The sequence below is a fragment of the Periplaneta americana genome, chromosome 5, assembly GCF_040183065.1.
Source record: "Periplaneta americana isolate PAMFEO1 chromosome 5, P.americana_PAMFEO1_priV1, whole genome shotgun sequence".
In the NCBI taxonomy this organism is placed as follows: Eukaryota; Metazoa; Arthropoda; class Insecta; order Blattodea; family Blattidae; genus Periplaneta; species Periplaneta americana.
In genome coordinates, this window is record NC_091121.1 from 184,264,720 (window position 1) to 184,287,749 (window position 23,030).

The 23,030-nt window shown below is 35.8% G+C and overlaps 1 protein-coding gene across 1 annotated transcript in view; it reads left to right on the forward strand.

The window, feature by feature from the left end:
• The window catches only part of bark (protein bark beetle), a 204,866-nt gene extending 186,563 nt beyond the window's left edge, over window positions 1-18,303 (forward strand). Inside the window, exons 28-34 of the mRNA XM_069826860.1 lie at window positions 388-618; window positions 5,213-5,337; window positions 5,557-5,682; window positions 11,386-11,644; window positions 14,246-14,447; window positions 15,771-16,027; window positions 17,349-18,303. Coding sequence (XP_069682961.1) covers window positions 388-618; window positions 5,213-5,337; window positions 5,557-5,682; window positions 11,386-11,644; window positions 14,246-14,447; window positions 15,771-16,027; window positions 17,349-18,152 — 2,004 coding nt within the window. The 3' untranslated portion in view covers window positions 18,153-18,303. The remainder of the gene's footprint in view (window positions 1-387; window positions 619-5,212; window positions 5,338-5,556; window positions 5,683-11,385; window positions 11,645-14,245; window positions 14,448-15,770; window positions 16,028-17,348) is intronic.
• Window positions 18,304-23,030: the final 4,727 nt, after the last annotated feature.

Here is a 23,030-nt window from a genome sequence, read left to right on the forward strand (position 1 = left end):
TTGATAATTGTTTTAAAAATTATATGTAAATTTTGGTAAAGAACTCCGAGCACCAAAAAATAAACCTGTCACTGACCAATTGAAGAGAGGGATGTTATACTTGGCACTAAGGTAGGGAATACAAGGTTCATAAATGGCCCTCTTTTCCTGATCAACCTGATGAGCTTGGTTTAGATCTCTCTCCATGCATATAGTTGGACCTGTGATAATAGCCTATCAGCAAAGTTTTAGGTAAATGGCTAGTGAATCGACTTTTACCAAATAGTTGAATTCTGACAGATACAAATTAAAGTTTTGTTAAACAAGAACAGTATTCCGACAGATTACCCAAGCTTGTATAAGAACAGGAGAAATGCTATAGTAAGTTGATTTTACAACTTGTTACAGAACAATCTTGTACGTAATAATCAAGGAGGATTGTCCATCCACGCAGACTCCGGTGGTTCGGCCACGTCACTCAAGGGCTGGATCCACAACAACTTATTCACTGGCAACAAAAACAATCCTGCTATCTTTGTGGAGGGTAGGCAGAGCAGTCCTTACCAAGAGATCACCATTTTTAGGAATTATATCACCAAAAACTTCTCACCCTACAAAAATGTCATTGTTCTCAAACAGGTATGTATTCTCACAAGCTGTGTTTCTTTATAGAGAAATGTTGCTGTCATTGTTTAATGTCAAGTGTTGCAGCCATTGCTCTCTTGGTTTCCAATTCTTCTCAGTGGAACTGATAGTTGATAGGACGTCACAGACCATTTCCTAATCTTTATCGCACAGAGGATAATTTGGGTCATCTAGAATTCCTATTTTATTCAAATATGTTCCTAAAATTTGTACCTGAGTGGAAAAATGTTGATTTTTGCAAACTTATATAAAAATAACGGGAATAGTGAGGATTAATGGATTACTATCAGAGAAATTTGAAATGAATAGAAGGGTGAAGCAAGGGGATAGTTTGAGTCCATTGCTATTTATAATTTTTATGGATGAAATTAAAATATGTTGTTGTGTTGTTGTTTTCTAATGCCAGGTGTTTGACAATAAAGTCATTTGACCTCTTGCACTCCAATATTTTTCAAAGATATTATCATGGCCAGCCACTGAAGCACAGATTTTGAGGTGTTCTGAATCCATTTCTTGGTTTGAGTTGCACAATGGGCAGTTAGGAGACTGATATATTCCAATTCTATGCAGGATAATTAAAATATGCAAAAGGACAGCAAAGTTGAGAGTTGGTAGAAACCATATTCACAATTATTCAATTTAATTTCATGGCTAAACGATTTAGTTTGCAAAAAGAAAAACCTCAAGACTTTAACTGTTCATATTATTTTTATCTATCTGCTTGTATATCAATCAGCCATTTCTCTGGGACCATTACCGCAATAGAGCGCTGCAAACATTTGGGAAAGACTAATTTTTTCCTGCTTAACGGTGCTTCATCGAAGGAAAAGTGTAGTAAAAGTCCTGTTATACAGAGTGAGTCAGAACTTTCTCCGCACTAGTGGAATAAGCGAGAGTGCGCTAGATCTGCAGAATGGAGTGGTACCACTGACTGTGCTAGTGCAATAAATGAGAGTGCGCTAGGTACGGAGAATGAATATAAACTCATTATGAAGCAACAAATCCTAAATATGGCAATAATATTGAAATTCCAAAACACTTACCTACTCTACAGAAAATGTTGAAAATGTCGTCCATTTTCTTGGAGACATAGGCCTACCCGTTTCACCTTATTTTCAAAAACCTTGTTCAAAGTTTTCTTCGTCACTTAATTGAAAAAGTTTGTTATTACATATTTTAATTCATCGATCATGATAGGATTGGACTGGTACACTTTAGAATTAGCTGCTCCCCAAAAGAAATAATCAGGAGGAGTTAGTTGGGGGATCTCAGTGGCCACAATTCTTGTGAAATTATTATTCCGTCGAAAACCTCTTCTCACAATTGCAGAGATCGGTTAGATGTATGAGCTGTGACACTATCTTCTTGGAAAAAAGAGATATTTAATTAAATTTCATTTAATTGTCCAGTAAAAGGAAACAATAAGTCTGAGCAATAAACTTCAGAGTTTGCTTTGTCTTTAAAAAAACTTGTCCTATAGGCCTAATGCATGCTCGTGATATGGCACACCATACCCCAAATTTCTGGGAGTGCAATGGTGTTTCATGTATTGCATAATAATTTTCGCAGGACCAGATCCGTGTATTCTGGGAATTTACGTAACCTGAAAGAAAAGTTCATGCACGACCGATACCTTGTACGACTGTAATCCTAGTTCATTCTGGAATAAGATATGTGCCAATTTTCTAACCGATTTGTTAAGGCTTTTTATCATTTGATTAGAAAACTATAACAGTTTTTCTTCTGTTAAAACTGTGGGTTTACCACACAATGGGGCCTACCTGGCGAAATTTATTTGCCAGATCGCGCACTGTATCTCGATGATGTAAATAAGAGCTTGGGAAACGTTCTCTAAATTTATGTTTCACTTTTTTAGTGTATTCGTCACCTTCTCGAAGCACTTATTCCACTAAAAAAGCTCATTCGTCAAATGAAAACATTTTACGGAATGAATGCACTTGCTGGCTGCAGGGTTTGTGTATAACCTTGGCGAGGCGCGCCAGTATTGTTTGCGTGGCTACCCCCTAAGGCAAGGGAGAAATACCAACCTACACCAGGATTTAAGTGTGTCTGCCACTGCGGAGAAAGTTCTGACTCTCTCTGTATTTATCATGTATAATCACCTTTTAAATTTTGGTGCATTGGTCCCCTTCCATTCTATAGATTTGTTGTAATATAAAAATTTATTTTCAAGTGGTTACTGTTAGGTAATTGACTGACATTTTCCTTTCCATATCGAATACCTGGATTTGAATCTCAGGAAGTTCAAATTTCTGTGATGAACATGGATCGTATTGTAGCAGATTTTCGTATTATTTCCTATATTATTTATTTATTTATTTGTTTATTTATTTATTTATTTATTCTGGTGTAGTTAGGGCCCTGATGGCTTCTCTTCCACAACACCAGGAATACAAATACAATAATAGAAATAAAAAGGGGAAAAAATATACTATAAGCAAAGTAAAGCCACACAAAAATATACACAGGTTGCAGTCACACAAACTTTAAATGAGCCCCCGTGGTCTGTTGGTCAGCATGCTGGCTTCCAGATCAGGAGGTCCCGGGTTCGATTCCCGGGCTCGGCTCTCTGTGAATTTTTCTTGAAGAAGAGGAATTTCCTGGGTGTCTAGAGTCTGGAAATTTGTATGAATGTGAGTGTGCCGGGTTAATATTAATTAACCAATCATCACAAATATAAAATACATCAGGACCGTCGCTGGGCAGTAACCTGAACACACGTTTCAGCATCACATTGTTGACAAGTAACTCCATCTGTTAGCACAACCATAAAACATCTAATAGATGCTATAGAGTTACCAACAACGAGAAAAAGAAAGAAAACAAATTAATTGTATCCTTCCTAATTAACTAACATAGGCCTAAACAAAAAAACTAGAGTAAAAAAAAACGCAAATCAACACTTCTAGCAATACTAAAAAGCATTAAATAAGACAACATTTTCCAATTTAATTTTGAATTGTCCGGCAGTTTCTGACGTCATTAGGTAACGAATTCCAGAGGCGAGGTATTTCTACAGTATAGGAAGATGAGTATAAAGACGTTCTATGATGAGGGATAGAAAGAAGTGCTTGATGTCGGTTTCGAAGAGTTGTAAGAAACTGAAAGCGCGAAAACAGATAATTCGGAGTAGAAGTATGCATGATTCTAAACAGAAGAGACAGTGAATGTATTGTTTTTCGTTCCTTCAGACGCACCAATTGATCTAGTAACAGATATTTGATTGGTTTTCTTAACCCAAGTATTGTCTTCTATGTGCAGCATTCTAAAGCAAAGGAACAGAATCATGATGGTGATATGACGACGACAATGGTGGTGGTGGTGGTGGTGGTGGTGGGATGATGATGATGATGATGATGATGATGATGATGATGATGATGGTGATGGAAGAGTGGCAACATAAACAGGAGTCTCGTGGGAATCTTCTTCAAATACCATCATGTTCACAAAAAATTTCACTTCCGACATGAAAATAAGTCACTTATTTGGTTGCCAGTGTGCTTGGATTACTGCCGCTTCCTCACCAGCAGTTCTTCATAATAATCTCATTAGTCACTATCTATTGATACAGTAGCATCACAGTCTAATATATACAGTCACGAAGCTCAATACGTAGTAAATATGCAAACATTAGATAGTTGCTCACCACTAGGATCGCTAATATCGCCTCATTACAGACAATGCGAAATAGAACCGTCACAGTCTATTGTTTTTAGCACCCTCAAAACTCAAGCTTCGTGACTGTATATAGTAGACTGTGGTAGCATGTTGAGTTTGTATAACATATCCTTCTTTACTGATCTCCCCTTACCAGTTGTTTCACCTGAAAACAAATTAGTAAAAGCAATACAAAATTTGAAAGGCATGTTGGTCCGACAAGTTAACAAGTAAATGAAGATAAATATCAAAGGTCCTTCAGTAATTGTCTATTTTTTTTTTTTAAACCTAATGCATAATACAAAAGATTACATTAGGTTACACACATACAAATAAAACATATATACGACTAGCACTTTTGCTATTAAGATAGCATCTTCAGGTCTGGTTTGCATATTATTAAGCTTTTCACATAAAGACATAGATGGAAATGTAACATAATGAAATGTAATAAAATACACGATGTGAGGAAATTACAATAACAGTGCAAAAAAGACAAAGTAAAAAATGACTTGAAAAACAAGCGTATGATTGTAATAATTCAAACCTCTATAAGGTCTAGAAATTAAGATAGTAAAAAGTATGCCTTGAGATAAAAGTCTGCAAAACATATGTGGAGCTTATAAAATGTAACAAAGACAGTTAAAAGAGTAAACAATTAAAAATATTATTTGCATCAGTCATCATGACGTATGAAATGGCAGCGTGTAGTGAAATCTGCAAAAAAAATAGACAGTTACTGAAGGACCTTTGATATTTATCTTCATTTAAAAGCAATACAACTCAAGTGATCGGAAAGCTATATACTTTGAGTTTTGTTTACGAATTGAGAGTCAAGTAATTGCTGTTGGACTTTAAATTTTTGTTATTTCTTGAAAAATGTTACAAAACTTGCTGAAACTTTTTTCAGGTTGTTTCTAATTTCTCGTACAACTACGTGCACGACAACTGGGGCTATCACATCCTTGAAGTCTCTGGGTTTGAGAAAGTGAGGCTGCCCATCTACCAGACAACGTCACACAATGGATTCTACAAGTACGTTACTACCACATTGAAGTGTCTGATTTAATGTACTGAAGCTGCCGTAAATGCTACCTAGCACTGGGCTTCTTTCCTCTTCCCATCATTCTCTGTTTGAAGTAAACTTATAATTTCACACAAATATTAAGACTCTTTCCATCTCTCCTTTAGTTGGTTTGGTTTTTTATTCCAGAGTCAAAGTAAAATGTTGACACTGTTATTATGAATTTGCAGGAATTACGCTCTACATCGAGAATCACGTGGGACCATCGTGGCAGGAACTGCAGGACAGCAGTTCGTTGACAATGTCTTCTTCAATCCTGACAATGATTATGAAGTTGTTACTGTTAACAGATCACTGTAAGTTAAACAGATAATATAAAAGAGAGCTTGGAAATAAGCAGATTAGATCAATTTTAATTTTGGTTTTTAATGCGTTGTTAATTTTTGGAATTATATTGGTGTTTGGTTATTTCTGCTATTGGTAATACAATTTACTATATTGAGATTTAAACAATCATCATCATCCTCACCCATACTATACACTACACTTACACGAACATTTAGACATACACTCACCTTAGTACATGACGTAACTCTCCACAGATACACATCATGTATAGCGTGGCTCGCTGAAGTGGTGTGCAACTTGAAAATGAGTCACAGTCCTGCCGTCTGTCCGTAATATGCGGAACCCGAATCACGCAAGTGAAGTGGGTAGGCATTAGATACTCACACACAAACACAATTTGTTGTTACACTATCAAAATTACAAGTATAAGAGGATATGACAACATTATAACAGAAGGAGAAATATAAATGCAATTAGCAGAATTGCTTAGTCTTAGGACAGTACTATTTTGTGATAATTTGGTTTAGTTTCGCTGCTCTTTCTTATGCATGTAAACTGAATAATGCAATTTGACTTTTTTTTTTCCAGATTCGAAAGTAAAATAATGTAAATAAATATATTATACTGAACATTATAATTTATTTGGTTCTGTTCGTTTAGAAATGTTACTGAATTTCTAGTTAAGTTTCTACACTTTCTCTACAGTCTACACAAATAGAAGTTTTAAGTTTGTTATTGATTTTGTTCCTTTTGTATCATTATAAGTTGTGAAATAATTGTTTAAATAGAACAGATAAATATTGTAAATGTACTGATCATTAAGGCAATATATTTTAATTAATTATCCTGATATAATATAATATTGAGAACCATACTACATTATAATACGAATTTATATTGTATTAATTTAAGAAACATAAATTATTCGATAATAATAATAATAATAATAATAATAATAATAATAATAATAATAACAGCCTTGTATTCCCTACCTTAGTGCCAAGTATAAAATCCCTCTCTTCAATTGGTCAGTGACAGGTTTATTTTTTGGTGCTCGGAGTTCTTTACCAAAATTTACATATCATTTTTTAAAACAATTATCAATTATCATCTTTTGAAATTCAAAAAATCATCTCGCAAATTCTCAAAGATTCCCTTCAGATTATACAATTTCATTTATACCACTCAGAAGGCCTTAATTAAGGATATGCTAATTTTAAATAAAATCTTTTATTTATAAGTATAATTTTATAGTCATCTTCAAAGATTTTATTTTATAATTGATAATCAATGGTGCTTAATTATTACATTTTATTTTTATAACAATATTCATATTTAATTGATTATATTTGTTTGCTATTAATTTCCGGACCCTCGTGGTCATCCTTAATTAAGGCCGGATGACTTTTTCACTCTCTCTCTCATTATTATTATTATTATTATTATTATTATTATTATTATTATTATTATTATTATTATTTGAAGTAAGTATATGATTGCATTTTTTTATTTTAAAACATTTTTGGTCAATGGGTTCAATTTTGAAATGTTAATATTGAATAGGTTACGACTTTTCACTTTTTTAATTTAGATTGAAACCAAAAGTGAGGTTAATCATTGTTAATATAATAGAGTAATAATAATTACTCTGACAAACACTTTTGGTTTTATGGAACAAGATCGATAACAAACTTTTATTATTACCGGTACTAATTTTTCTTAAAAGCATGTGATGAATATAATAAGGTTCTTCTTTCTTTTTTGGTTGTGGCTGCATTCTGAAACAACAGGGCTGGTATTAATAGGTAAGACGACATCATGGTTCTGTGTGTTGGTGCTGGTGATGTGGCTTGCGACTAATACCTCTTGCTTCAAGCACTTGGAGATGAATTATGTGTTCGAATGCATATTGAATTGCTGTATGTATAAATGTCATGTCATATTCAGTATATTTCCATGCTTTATGAAGAGAATGTTCGTGTTTGTCTTTGGTTAATACATTTCAGAGCTTCTTAATTTTTAAGCATGGCATGGAAATCAGTGGTGGCTAGTGAACTTTCATATGGAGAGCTGAGAATTGTGTTATTAAATGACTGATCATTTTAATTTTCATATTATTTGTTAGTGTTTGCATGCGTATGTATGTGTATGACATCTTTAGCTGTATTGGATATATAATTTTTTACATCTGTTCTAAGTCAACAGATCCATGAGGACAATGACAGTAAGACCTTGTCCTCCTATTTCATTTTATGAATGATATTAAATAACAAGATAGTAAAGTGATCGTCGCGGAAACAGAAGCCCCATGAGAGAATGTGTCTTAACATCGCCTGTTGTTGTTGTTGTTGTTGTTGTTGTTGTTGTTGTTGTTGTTTTCTAATGCCAGGCGTTTGACAATAAAGTCATTTGACCTGTTGCACTCCAATATTTTTCAAAGATATTATCATGGTCAGCCACTGAAGCACAGATTTTGAGGTGTTCCGAATCCATTTCTTGGTTTGAATTGCACAATGGGCGTTAGGGGACTGATATATTCCAATTCTATGCAGGTGTTTGGCCAAACAATCATGGCCTGTTGCCAATCTAAATGCAGCTACAGACGATTTGCGTGGTAAATCGGGAATTAACTGTGGATTATGATGCAGAGAGCTTAACATCGCCTTTATCCACTGCAAATTTATTTCCTTATTCAATAAAACTTCATTTATACGTTTTTATGGAGCTCTGAATTAAAAAATGCATAAGTGAGAAAAAGGTATAACTGAAATGGCATTTAATAACATTCGAGATAGAATTTGAAGATTATATGGGAAAAACAAGTTAAGTCAATTTATTAAAAATTTCACAAGAGAAATTCAGAACTTCACAGTTAAGTCATCTTTAGTATATAATACAGTACTAAAATTCGTAACACATACCGATATACATTAGAGCTGAAGCTGGCTGATATATTACTTTTCAAACTTCAGTCTAGAAAATTTTACTAAAGTGACTTACCTTGTTTTGGGTTGATCCAGTGAGGGAACTGGGAAAAAACCAGAGCCGGTATGCTACCCCAAGATTTTCACCTGGCATACCTGAATTTAAAAAAGGCATACCCTCTCTCTTACAACATATACATAATGATTTATACAATAAATTGTTTAGTGCAGTCAGTAACGCGAATCTTTGGAGCTTATGCAAGACATTAAATTTCTTAATAAAATAATTTCAGTTATTTACTGGATTATTTTGCAATGTACATTGAGTCTTATCATTTAAAATAATTTTAAAGTTTCAAAGTGCTTTACTTAATTATTAATACAAAGTACAACAACAAAAATGACACAGTCACTAAATTGGCAACAATGGCCATTACAAGCTACACACCACAGCCTTCTATACTTGAAATACTATTCTTGTAAGCATTCCAGGGGTTAACTTACTAAATATACGTTGAATTCAGTTCCAGAAGGCTGTGGTTTAGATTTTTGCTTTGAAGAAATGTATAAACAAATTTTTACGAATCACATTTTTTCAGTGACTGTGTGTCATTTTTCACTAATGGTATGCTTTCTGGCCATAGACACCAGTGGCGGTATTCCATACCGGCGTATACCGTCTCACTTCCCTCACTGGGTTGATCTAATTGGGTTTTTTTCCGAAGTTTCCTCCAACTGTAATCTGAATGTCAGGAAATCCCATGGCGAATTCTCAGCCTCAGCTCGCCAAATACCTTTTAAATAATAGCGTAAAAACTAGAATATTCAGGGACTCCAATACTAGACATTCCTATGACCTTACTTTCTGCATGTAATGGAGTTGGACTCGTGGGAAAATCATGGAGTATAATAGTTCCCCTTTGCTTTCTGCACTGGTAGTAAATATTATTGTGGATTGTGGAGATGTGATGAGTGCCAGCAAGGGTAATCGGAGTGCCTGCAGAAAGCAATCTAATGCTGTCTTTTTCATCACAAATTCTTCTTTGACTCACTGGGACACTTGATTATGTCTTCTGTATAATATTTCACTATTTTTGACAGTTTTGAAACTGTCCTTATATATACCCCCTTTCCTTGTGAAGATAAAGTTTGCTTACTAATCTGAACTGATACATTTCTGCAGCTTAAAATGTCTTTGAGCTCGGTATTTGAACATATTGAATATAAATAAATATTAGAAATGTGATTGTCTAAATGTGTGCTGTATGTCTCTAGCCTTCGTATCAGGACTATTTTTCTAACAAAATAATTTCCGAAATGCATCCTTCCTGACAAATTTGCTCGTATATTCACAAATGAAAGATGCAAAACGAAACCTTTTAGTCTACTCTATTACATTTCACGTGACCCCATATCTATAACGAAAAATTCCTGCTAATAGGCGGAAGGAATGAGAGGTACGGTGCTGTACATTAATGATTTTGCTATTACATGCGATCTAGATAAAATAATGAACCAGTGATTACTACTTATTACAGTATGAGATCAGTCTTACATAAGTTTGTGCAATGTTGTTCCAGTACATTCTGGTAGAAAAATAGCCCTGCTGTTTATTCACGTTTGCAGTCTGTTGTTGATTTTCTTCCCTGAATGTGATAGTATTTTGTAATTACACCATATTTAAATATAGTGTATACATTTTATCTTTCCACGCTCACAGATGTAGAGCTCATGCTGCAGTGCACAGCTCAGCTGCGTACATGCTAGCGTGGAAAGATAAAATGTATGCATTTTATATATACTGTGTATATATATATACACGTATATCTGTGTGTGTGCGTGCGTGGGTGTGCGTGCGTGCGTGCGCGCGCCTGCATGTGTGTGCGCGCAAAACACTTTCATTTATGACACTAAAAAGTCTGTGAATGCTGTCTTTAATAAAATTAGGCAAATTTTTTCCTTTACATTTCATGTACATAAAGATTAATTTTTGGTCCTACAGAATTTATCTGTTATGGTAAAAATGATTATTGGAGGAGAGAAATTCGCTTCGGCGCCGGGGTTCGAACCCGGGTAGATTCTTCGCCCAACTGTGGAATCCCGACCACCAAATCACTCAATTGAGTGCACTCCTTGTATAATGGCAGTTGACTTAATATATGTCAACATATATGTCGAACATGGAGTAAAGCCACAAAGGGAAAACACTAGAGGAGGGGGATTTGATCTGGCGCGTGGATTGAACTTCGGCGTAGCTTAGTGGTTAGAGCACTTGGTACGTAGAACCAAAGATCCGGGTTCGATCCCCAGCGCTGAAGCGAATTTTTCTCCTCTAATAATCATTGTTTACATTTTATGTTTAGACATACACATTAGCTAAAAGATATAAACCATGATTTCAATTTCTATTATGATCAAACTACAGCAAGGTAAAATTTGAAACATATTTCTCAATCGACTTACTTGAATTCTGAAAATTTGCTTATCTAAGGAGAGATATAAAACAAGATTTCAGTAGCTTCTCTTTATTCATTTTGGAGGTATTTTGTATCAGTTTTTAATTATTTTGAAACCTGTCATAATAAAAATGCACTAACGTTATATGAAAAAGTAGGATCAAAATCAATAGTGGAACAAAAATTGACGAAATTTGAACCTTTAAGTTACAATCTGTGTTTGAACTACATTAAGTGGAATAAACTGATACATTATGTTCTGTTTCACAATATTACTAAAGTTGGCCTGAATATAAGATATTCATATCTTGTGTTTCTTTGTCTTCTGTAGCAGCCATGATGTCTGGAAGACTCCGATTGATGCCAAGCATAACTGGTGGGGTTATAATGAAACTTGGGCCGTTATGGGTCGGATAAAAGACCACAGTGATGATTTGGACTTGCTGGAAGTGGACTTCCGACCCTATCACATGAATAATAAGAGTATCTTGAGTGGAAAATGTCCTCCTGGATGGAGTCAAGTTGGTGACACGTGCTACACCTACATTGGAGCTCCAATGGCATTTGAAGAAGCGCGTACCTTCTGTCGGGTGAGAAATTACAAGTAATGACTGAAACTAATATTATATGGTTGGTGTTTAGTCAACTGGCTGAAGATAAATTTGAACCTCATAAGTGACACCAATAAGGCATCACTCATGAGGTAACTAAGTCAGGAGATAATTAGGATTCCAATGCCTTTCCCCCTCCATGGCATATATCACTGATTAGTTACGTATTAAACTAATCAGACTTCAGGTGTGTACAAACAATTGTTCTTTTTCTGATCTGGTATATATCGTCAAGTGAGATGTACTGTCCGATAGATTATGAAAATCGTCGTTGTTCCTGCAATGACTCCTATGTGCAAAATATAAAATTTTTCAGTAGGAAGAAAAAACACATTTATTCATCCTATGGCAGCCGTACATAGGAGACTGTGAATTCTTACATTTTCGAAACAAAGAAAATATAATTACATATCTTCTTCTTCCCTTCAAGTATTAGGCCAAATGTCCTGTTACGATCTCACAGTGGAATTTTCAATCCAGCGCTTCTTTGGACGACCGAGAGATCTCTTCCCGTTTGGACGATAGTGGAGCATGACTTTTGGGATTCTATCTCTATGCATGCGATGCAGATGATTTATCCAGTTGTTCTGATAATGTTTTACGTGATTAATTACAGGTTCTAGTTGTAATTTTTCCATTACATCTTCATTGTGTTTGTGTTCCCATTTCGTATATCCTGCTGTATATCTCATAAATTTCATTTCATTAGCCATTATTCTGCTTTCGTCTTTCTTCCCGTCCACACCTGTGGAGTAACGGTCAGCGCGTCTGGCTGCGAAACCAGGTGGCCCGGGTTCGATTCCCGGTCGGGGCAAGTTACTTGGTTGAGGTTTTTTCCGGGGTTTTCCCTCAACTCAATATGAGCAAATGCTGGGTAACTTTCGGTGCTGGACCCTGGACTCATTTCACCGGCATTATCACCTTCATCTCATGCAGACGCTAAATAACCAAGCTGTTGATAAAGCGTCGTAAAATAACCTCTTTCTTCCTCAATGTCCATGCCTCACTGCCGTAACAAAGTACAGGTCTCGCCAAGGTCTTGTAAAGGCGAATTCTAGTATGCCTTTGTACTAGGGAAGGTTTCATAATGGTGTTAATTATTCCCATTGTGTTGGTGTATTTAGAAATTTTCTGTGAAATGTCTACTTCATCGAAAAAAGATAATGTGTATCCGAGATATGTAAAATAATTTATTCTTTCTAATATTTTTGAATCTAAACATATTTTGCTAGGCACAGGGTATTTTCCGCAGAAGGCCATAATTTTAGTTTTTTCTTGATTGATTTTCATATCATATTTAATTCCAATTTTGTTCAAATTAAAAATTGAAAGTTGTAATTCATCTTCTGAGGATGCCACCAGAGCTAAATCGTCTGCAAAAAGTAATGAATCTAGTCGTAAATGTCTATTGAGTTGTGTATATCCATGAGACAATTGTTTCCATTCTCTAATTATTTGATTCATATATATAATAAATAGCAACGGTGAAAGGCCGCAGCCTTGTCTTACTTATAATTACATATGGGAGATTTTATTATTTGCTGTATCACTATTTAAGTTATTTAATAGAGCAAAAATCTGAAAATCGATAAATATGTCACATAGGATGTATTGCAGGAACAAAGACGAAATATATTATAGCATGCCTGCTATGAATCCAGCAGAACTGAACTTGAATATGGGCAGGAAATTGGAGAATTTTATACATCTATTAGGGAATGAATTTTGTTTTTGTTCTATATTCGCTCCATATTGTCTTATGTGCTGTTATCGGCCCTTGTTGATAGCATGATTATGGCGTTTCGTTATTAGTGGTAATGATGATAATAAAAAAAAAAACAGAAAAGTATTGAAAGCAGACATTGATATTTATTATGTGTTGTAACGGTATGTTTGGATGGTTTATATTGTAATCCAGCAGAATGTAAATTCAATGAAGCCGGAACTCACTATATCAGTGTTTTGATTGGAATCTTTAATAAGTTCAGAAAATCCCAAAATGTATTATATCTCCTTTTATTATTTCCTTTCTGTTAAGCAGAATTAACAACAAACTTTCAAACCAAAGTAACAAGGATATCTTGGATTTGAACCATTACTAATCAGTTAAAAATCAGGTCATTAAGACTTTCTTTATCTCATCCAACAACATCCTTTTTACATATCCATTAAACTCTCTCAATCCAACATAACGCATGCCCCAGTAACAACCTCCAGGTTTCCGGTGTAACCTTATTACATACCAAAGTCAACCTGAACCCGGTTGATCTCTCCAGATCAATTGATCCTCTCGTCTTATCCACCCGTATCAGGGCAGATCTCCAACTGCCTCGCGTTCCGACTGTCCTCCACACAACCACCCCACTCCGCCTCCATCATCCAGGGAATCGACGCATGCGCACAGAAATAGTCAAAAACTGCTACACCGGAAGTCACTTTATAAACATACATATTCAGGAAAGATACCCAAATTTACATTCTGCCGGATTACAATATAAACCATCCAAACATATCATTACAGTATACAGATTGAATATTATTAAAGATAATATTAATGATAGTGTTGGTATTCCATTCCAGTCCGTGAATGCATCCATGCCGTATGTGATGAGCAACTACATGACACTATACCAGTTCCTGCGACTTCAGCAGCAGAACTACCAGTACTACGACCGGGTGTGGGTGCAGCATATTGACATGATCAACAGGTGCACAGTTTTCACCTACCAGAAGGTGGAGGTCGACCACTGCCAGCAACTGAATCCTTTCCTGTGTGAGATTGGTAAGTTGAGACAAATGCTCCAGGGTCATGATGTTCTGTGGAAGTTGTTCTCAGATCAACAGCAAATAATGAACACAGTTTTGATTGCACATAGCTGTACATTCTCATCAGAGAGTAAGAGAATATGTGAAGACTAAAACAGACATTGATATCAGCACTATTCTTTCATTCCAATATTTCCTTCTTCATGTTATTCTTCTTTTTCCTTCTTCATTGGTCCTTCGTTTGGACACCTCTAGTTTGATGAATTTAAATACTATTATAGTCACAATCATGCCATGGTATGAAAGAAAAATTTCACAACCTCGAGCGGGAATCGAACCTGCGACTGCCTGTTCTCCGGTCAGGCGCTCTACCACTGAGCTATCGAGTTCGTCTCACGCCAAAGGCTTGGAATTATCCTTTCATACTGGCGACTCTGTTATAGAGTACTGTCCATAGCGTCTGATCTAGTCAGCACTGCTTATGGCTGGAAAGAAACTTTACAAATATAATCTTCATCTTACGATGTTTGGTGACGTATACACGTCCGTTGATGTGACTTATTAATGAATTTAAATACTATTATAGTCACAATCATGCCATGGTATGAAAGACAAAAACATTGGTATGATTGTGACTATAATAGTATTTAAATTCATTAATATGTCACATCAACGGACGTATATACGTCACCAAACATCGTAAGATGAAGATTACACCTCTAGTTTATTTTAAATCTCGCATTTCAGCAGAAGTGTGAGATCATGTTATTTTATTGGGTCCATACATAATTACAGTTTCTATTAATGAATTCACAGCATCCACCGTGATATTATGTTTGTAATTTATGAATTCAACACATTACACTGACATCCAATTTGAGAAATATCAATTTGTCTCAGTTTAAAAATCGCACTTCCTGTTGTGTACAGCATTATCTAATATCTCGTAGTAAGTTTGATTATGTTTAGATGACGATACATTACCAATGTTTTCGTCCCTCAATTGAATGAAAATTCAGTTCATTAAACAAAAGTAGAAAGTGCTCTTTGCTGTTTGTTGCAGATCCTAAAGTTCTGATCTTGAAAGTGCTCTTTGCTGTTTGTTGCAGATCCTAAAGTTCTGATCTTGGAAGTGCTCTTTGCTGTTTGTTGCAGATCCTAAAGTTCTGATCTTGAAAGTGCTCTTTGCTGTTTGTTGCAGATCCTAAAGTTCTGATCTTGAAAGTGCTCTTTGCTGTTTGTTGCAGATCCTAAAGTTCTGATCTTGAAAGTACTCTTTGCTGTTTGTTGCAGATCCTAAAGTTCTGATCTTGAAAGTGCTCTTTGCTGTTTGTTGCAGATCCTAAAGTTCTGATCGACCCTCTCAGCTGGCGGGACGACGTGGTGACGGTTGCTGTGCTGGGGTCAGTCGGAGCAGCCCTCTTGTTGGTTGCCTTAGCAGCTGGTTTCTGGTACAGCAAGTCGCGTCATCGACATCTTGAGCGTCTTGAGCGACGAAATTCCATTCGTCAGTCATTACACTCGATTCGTTCAGTTGGACTGGCCTCGACTCATGGAGGCTTCACAGACATAAGTCTCAGGAGGAAACCCACATCTGTAAGTCTTCTGTATGGAATAACAAGTGATGCTATAGAAAACAAACTCTGTACCTTCAGGCGTACCTGGAGACTACAGCACAGAGTCCTTTAATGGATATATGTAGCTACGATATGTAATATCCTATTTTATGTAGGTCATACAGGGTCTACCAGCAGCTACCTGTATGGCTTTCCGCTGCTTGTGTGGTAGTGTTATACAGTAGGGTACATTACCTTGCCGAAAGAAATTCATATGTGTCCCACACTATGTAGTGTCCCAAATTGATGTATACACTATTTAAAATACTATTTCACAGCAAAGAAATGAGATGAAAATACGATTTTTGCAGTTTATGATTCAGAAGGCAGTGGAAACCATGGAAACATGTTCATCTGTTTATAAACAAACTTGGCAGCGCAATTATCGTTCGATGAACGTAAGTGGATACTGAAATGTTATTGAGGTTCAACGACATTGGAAGGTTGAATTTGGAACACAACCACCGACAAGGTTAACTATCACAAGAATCCGAGACAAGTTTGAAGTCGACGGAACAATGCAAGATGTGTTGAAAGGGCGGTGCGGAAGAAAGAGAAGTTCCGCCGAAAACGAGAGTGTTGATGCAGTCATGCAGGCTTTTGCACAATCCCCAAAGAAGTCAATGAGGAAATGTTCTCGTGAGATTGGCATCAGCAAATCCAGTGTTCATCGAATTTTGGAACTCAAAATTGGAAGCCTTACATTCCGAGACATTTTCCAAAGCTTGATGAGCTATCAACTGTCCCAGTATGTAGTTTGATTCAGTTCATTAAGAACATCAAACTATTGGATTGATAGGATATTATGACGGGGATGCACAATAGATCTTTTAGGTCGCAGTGCTAGGGCTGTTAAAGCCTCTCCCTCTTAAATTCAGTTCAGTTCATTCTAGCGGCATTGTTTCGATCTTCTCATATGTCGAAGTTTTTAACTTACGAGTGTTTCTGCTTTTTCCGGCACTTCTAGCTCACTGAAAAATACCATTCTTATGCCCATTATTTTATTAAAGTTAAAACTGGTAAACTTAATTAATTTGCAAAATTGATGCGTAGTATATGTGGCTGACATTTCACTTTGTTGATACTGCTAATAAAATTATTTTTCAACAATCGTTTTATACCAACTTTTGTCGCCAATTTTAACAAAATAAAAGGCTAAAGTAGAGAGAATGACGGAAAAGTGACCTACAGTGGTGGTATATTGTTTTTAGTAGAAGATGCTTAGATCAGTGACTAGAGAATCAAGGAGTGCATAAATGAAAAAAAAAAAAAAAGTAATAATTAAATTTGTTTTATTTCAGAGTCAGCGATCAAGCCCAACCTTGACCAAAGGTTCAGACTACAAGAAAATGATGAATGGCAGCTTTGATTCTATGGACAAGTCTCAGTTCAACTCGTCAGTTGAAGACAATCACAGCTATGACATATATGAGGCACATAACCCCAATGCAGCTCCTCGGAATTACAACGGCTACACAAATAATTTCCCTGCGAAGTCAACTTCCGAACCTCTAAATCCTTCTTTTGACCTCGCATACAGAAACGAAGGCTTTCGAGACAATTCAACATTCTCTTCGTCTAGAGAGAACTGGCAGCCTTCAGCCGCTCAAAGCGAATACAATGAAGATGACAACGCAACAAACCAAGATTATCTTCATAATTCCTCAACTCTACCTCTGGACACCAGCTTGGCCATGAGCGACTCCACGTTTGACATGAAGCAAGGGTCAGAGTACAGCAGCCAGGGTGCATACCAGCCTAATCACAACGGATACCAGGAACCACCGGAACCTCCTTTGCCGTTAGATGAAGGGTATCGACCTGAAGGCGAGTACCCGTTACTGCCACCAGAGCCACCTGCTGCATATCTCTTCAGCTATGACCCAGGAAGGGCAAATCTTCTGGAAACAGACTTGGATAGTGAACCAGTTGAACGACCTAAGAGTCACGCATTGCTAGAGACAAATTTAGATGATGAACAGACACTGCCTATTCGCTCAAAAAGTGAAGCATTGCTAGAGACTAATTTGGACGATTACATACCTGCTCAGGGGCCTCCTGCATTTAACAGAAGTAAGAGTCAGCCATTAGAGACTGCAATGTAGAGTTAACCCTTCGATACTCGCGTACTTCTTCGTAACGTATTCAGTCGCGTGGGGGACAGCTGTCTCCCAAGTTGTGTCCTTGCTTTAGAGAATGAATTTGAACATTCTTTTCAATATGAATGGTTACATACATGTGTTACTATGAAGTATACACAGTTTATTTATAAATAAATATAAAAATAGTTTGAAACGGAATTAGTTTATTTATAATTAATAGATAATTATTTATATACAAATTTCAAATACTTTCTATATTTACCTACAAAATTAACACTGGAAACATGTTTATAATCCCCCCTCCAAGACTGGCGTTCGATGATACTGGCGTAAAACACAAATCACTCTACTAGGTATAGGATGGAAGAAAAGTAGTTCATCCATTTACGTAAACTAGGAAATATCGCGATTTTGAGTTTGATAATTTTCATTAGGTTTTTCTTTAATCAAAGTACAGTACTGTATTAAGAATAAGTGTTTTTACTCACGAAGTGAGTTATCCATGCGAACGTATTCATTATGCAGTGTATATTATACTGTCTACAGCACATTAGCATACAATATAGAGAAAGAAGTTGAATTGAAAAATAATCATAATATGAATATTTAAACACAATTTTGAAAATGGTGGCCGTTCATTTCGATACAGGCTTCAGTTCTTTTGTGCATATTATCGCACTATAGACTATTGCATCTAATTCCAATTGCCAGTTTCGTCCTTCGTACTTGTAACTCATGTTGAAATAATTCTGTACCTACTCTACGTACTGTAAATTCAATCTTCACTTCTGCCCGACCCGAAAATATAAAATTACTCAGACATGCTATCTACTGTCCGTCCAAGTGGTTATGCCGCAGGATTGTAGAAAGGGAGGAAATCACGTGACAGTTAATTACTTAACGAGGCCCTTTTATTTAAGTTAAATTAAACAGCTGTACAATATTACGTAAACTTCCAGTTCCTAAGAGAAATTAATGTTTTCAGAAAAGATCTGAGACAGCCCAGCTTTTACAGAGGGGCGAGCAGAAGCAGGTGGGGGAAATCGGGATGCGACGTAGGCAAACGGACAGTACTTGTGCGAAAATATGATTCAATATTGAAAGCTCTTTCGTCACTGGAAAACGCGAACATATTTCTGGAACGTACTATACTCAGTAACTCAGTACTGCTTACTATCTGCGGTCTTGGTTCTGTGTGGAGTTGGAACTTCCTTAGTAGAAGGGGTGGGAGTGAAGTACATTCAAAAACTCAGGTACAATAAAAATTGAAGTAAAAATAAAATAATGTCCCTGTATTTGTATACAGTAATACCTGAATAGCTTGTGTTCCATTATCCTATTTTCCTTGTATTAACCTTCAGAAGTCTTTATTCATGTCTTTACAATACTTAGTTATTTACAGGCAATTTATACAGATATTCCTCACAGGTCGACACTTGTCCTTTTTGAACATTTCACACAACAGTCGTTTTGTTTCGAGACCTACTAAATTGGTAACAACGACACCCGGATCCATTCGTTCTGGCATAGCGGATTCTTGAATTCGCAGTAATACTTGAGAAAGCCTTCTAATCTCTGAAGGAATTTGATAAACATAGATCTACAATCTTTCGAAGTTCAATTAATAAATTACCCCTAAAGATATAGTATATAACTTACAAAAGTGATAATGAATCCTTTGCGAAACTTTGCAGAAACTGTAACATAAAAAGTCGCGTGGTTGACAATTGTCACCCAGTAGAATAAAACGTTAGTTACACAAGTTATACGAGCAACTTCAAGACTGAAGCTAAAGACTGTTATTATGTGAGCTTTGTTTTGAAGGTACCTGAAACCTCAGGGTTGTGAACCCTTTCTAGGAAACACAACAATTACAGGTGTCCCCCACGCGAGTACTGAAGGGTTAAGAACACTGCTGCCAGGCATTTTAATCTTTGTGTCAGTTATGTTTGAGCACGTTTACATTTTCTTGTCCTTTAAACTTCCTCCAGCAGTTCTCTTATCCTCTATTGTGTAACATAAATTCGGAGTCGATGTGCTATGAACGAAACTTGACAATTACTCCTACATTTGTAAATATTAAAGCAATGAATTGTGGGAGTTATTCCGTCTATAAACTTATCATGTACAAGCAGGGTGTTTAACCCACTACATATTTTAGTCGCATATTTTTTTATATTTCTTGGAAATAATTCTTATTTTTATCAGAGAGAAATTTTGAAATTAGATAATAAATCGGGGAAAGATGTTAATTAAATGCATTTAATATGCAAAATAAAATATATATGCATTTAAAAGGGAAAACCCTCGAAATATGCATTTATGCAAAATAAATTTGCCTTCTATCGAGTGTAAAATCATGTTCGGAATATGTGTTATATGACTTTCTTGTGTTAAATAACTATCATACCTGGTTTACATGTTTCGACCTATTTATGGGTCATCCTCAGAACTGGTCGTTGTTGGTCTTGGCGCCTCTTGTTTTGTTTCCTGTGGGGGTGTGTTTGTGTGGTGTAATGTAGAGTCAAAGAGTGTGTGTGTTCTGAAATTGAGTTGTGTGTTGAGAATTTCATTGGGGTGTGTTTTTGTGTGTTTGTATATTTCATATTGTTCTAGTGTGTTTAGTTTCTGGCTTTTTGGTTGGATGTGTAGTATTTCCACGTCTGTGTTGATGTCTCTGTATGTGTGGTTAGCATTTGTGATGTGTTCTGCATATATGTACTGCACATCACAAATGCTAACCACACATACAGAGACATCAACACAGACGTGGAAATACTACACATCCAACCAAAAAGCCAGAAACTAAACACACTAGAACAATATGAAATATACAAACACACAAAAACACACCCCAATGAAATTCTCAACACACAACTCAATTTCAGAACACATACACTCTTTGACTGTACATTACACCACACGAACACACCCTCACAGGAAAAAAAAACAAGAGGCGCCAAGACCAACAACGACCAGTTCTGAGGATGACCCATAAATAGGTCGAAACATGTAAACAAGGTACGATAGTTATTTAACACAGGAAAGTCATATATTACATATTCCGAAGTGATACAGTGTTAAAAGTTGTGTAATCAAGATGTAAAATCATGATCGACAAACATCCACTTGTAGTTTTTCAATATGCCAAATCAATAAAAACCTGCAATTACATGAAGTTATGCGGTCAGGTAATCAGGAATGAAGCATTAATTTAATACATGAAAGTATTTTTCTTGCATACTGCACTCCATTTACTGAAACTTATCAGTGGAAGTAAATGCAGTGGAAAGGAAAGTTGAGTTCTGCATATATTCGCATCTTCTTTTTGCCCATATTGTAAATTAATTTACTACTATTTCAGTTAATTTCTTACTGAAGATTAACAAATTTTGCACGTTACTAGTACATTAAAACAAGAAGTCATATAGTTTAGACTTAAATAAAAATCTATGGAACCCTACACACAAGGGAAAGAATGTTGACCCAACAGTTGATGGTAAACTTCACCCCTAACGGTTATCTTTGACTAGTGAAAGGTAAATGTGAACAGACCGTAGGATTTTTTTTCACCACCATTTCCAAAATTGGTGACCCTCACTCGTCGACCTGGTTGGCGAGTTGGTATAGCGCTGGCCTTCTATGCTCAAGGTTGCGGGTTCGATCCCGGGCCAGGTCAATGGCATTTAAGTGCGCTTAAATGCGACAGGCTCATGTCAGTAGATTTACTGACATGTAAAAGTACTCCTGCGGGACAAAATTCTGGCACATCCGGCGACGCTGATATAACCTCTGCAGTTGCGAGCGTTGTTAAATAAAACATAACATTTGACCCTCACTCAAATGAGCACGTAGTTCTTTTCTCGGGTGTGATGCTGATCTCTGATGCTCTCAAACCTGGGAAACCTGCCTACATACTTATTCCTTTTCCATTAGTGCAAGAATCACAATGCTTTAAAAAATAACTATTTTCTGACAGTGTTGTATAATGGGAGAAGAAAAAATATACATCTTGTGAACTATTTTTAGAGAATTTTAAAGAAAAATGCTGGAAGTTCAGTAAACAAATTTGCAAATACGTAAATTTCTGAATATTTATAGCTATTATACCACTACACTTACGTCTAAAGCATTGCATGTTTATCAAGAAAACTCGCAATGTAATTTTTATTGTATTTTCATAAATCATATCGTGATAAAGAAACAAGATGGAAAGATTTATTTTGTTACAGTTCTATACGCCTGCAGTATCATGGAATTATGGACATGTGATATTCGTATTTATCTGTAGTAGTATGCTGAGTGACGTTGTACATAATTGTTCCTTGCCTTGACATTATTTCAGTTGTAGATTTCTTATTTGAAGTATAAGTTTTGTATGATTTTGAAGATGAAACTGACATCTTTAGAATCTTGTTGTCTATGTGGATCCCAATGACTGAATGCTGTAGTTTTTAGAACTTTATTCTAGATAACCTTTTTTATATTTATTTTTTATATTTCTTTCCTATTTAGAACTTTAGCCTGGAGTATTGTGAGCCATCATAACGTATCTTTTTGTAATACATTTCACATTTCTTTCTTCTTTATATAACTATGTTTATTTTATTTTTAAATACTTGATTTGGCTTTCCTAAGTTGAAATATTACGGACTATTATGAGAGCTGTACAGTTTTAGATTAATTTTAAGCTACTTTTGCCTTTGACTTTATTCTGTATACATTTTTATATTATTGAAGTAACTTTGATAGCAGCACTTTTAAATTTAAAATTACATATGTATGTACAGGTTGTTTCAGAAATACTTTGACAAACCTTAGGGGCATGTTCCTCACACCAAAACAAGAAAAAAAAGTTCATATAAACATATGTTCGGAAAT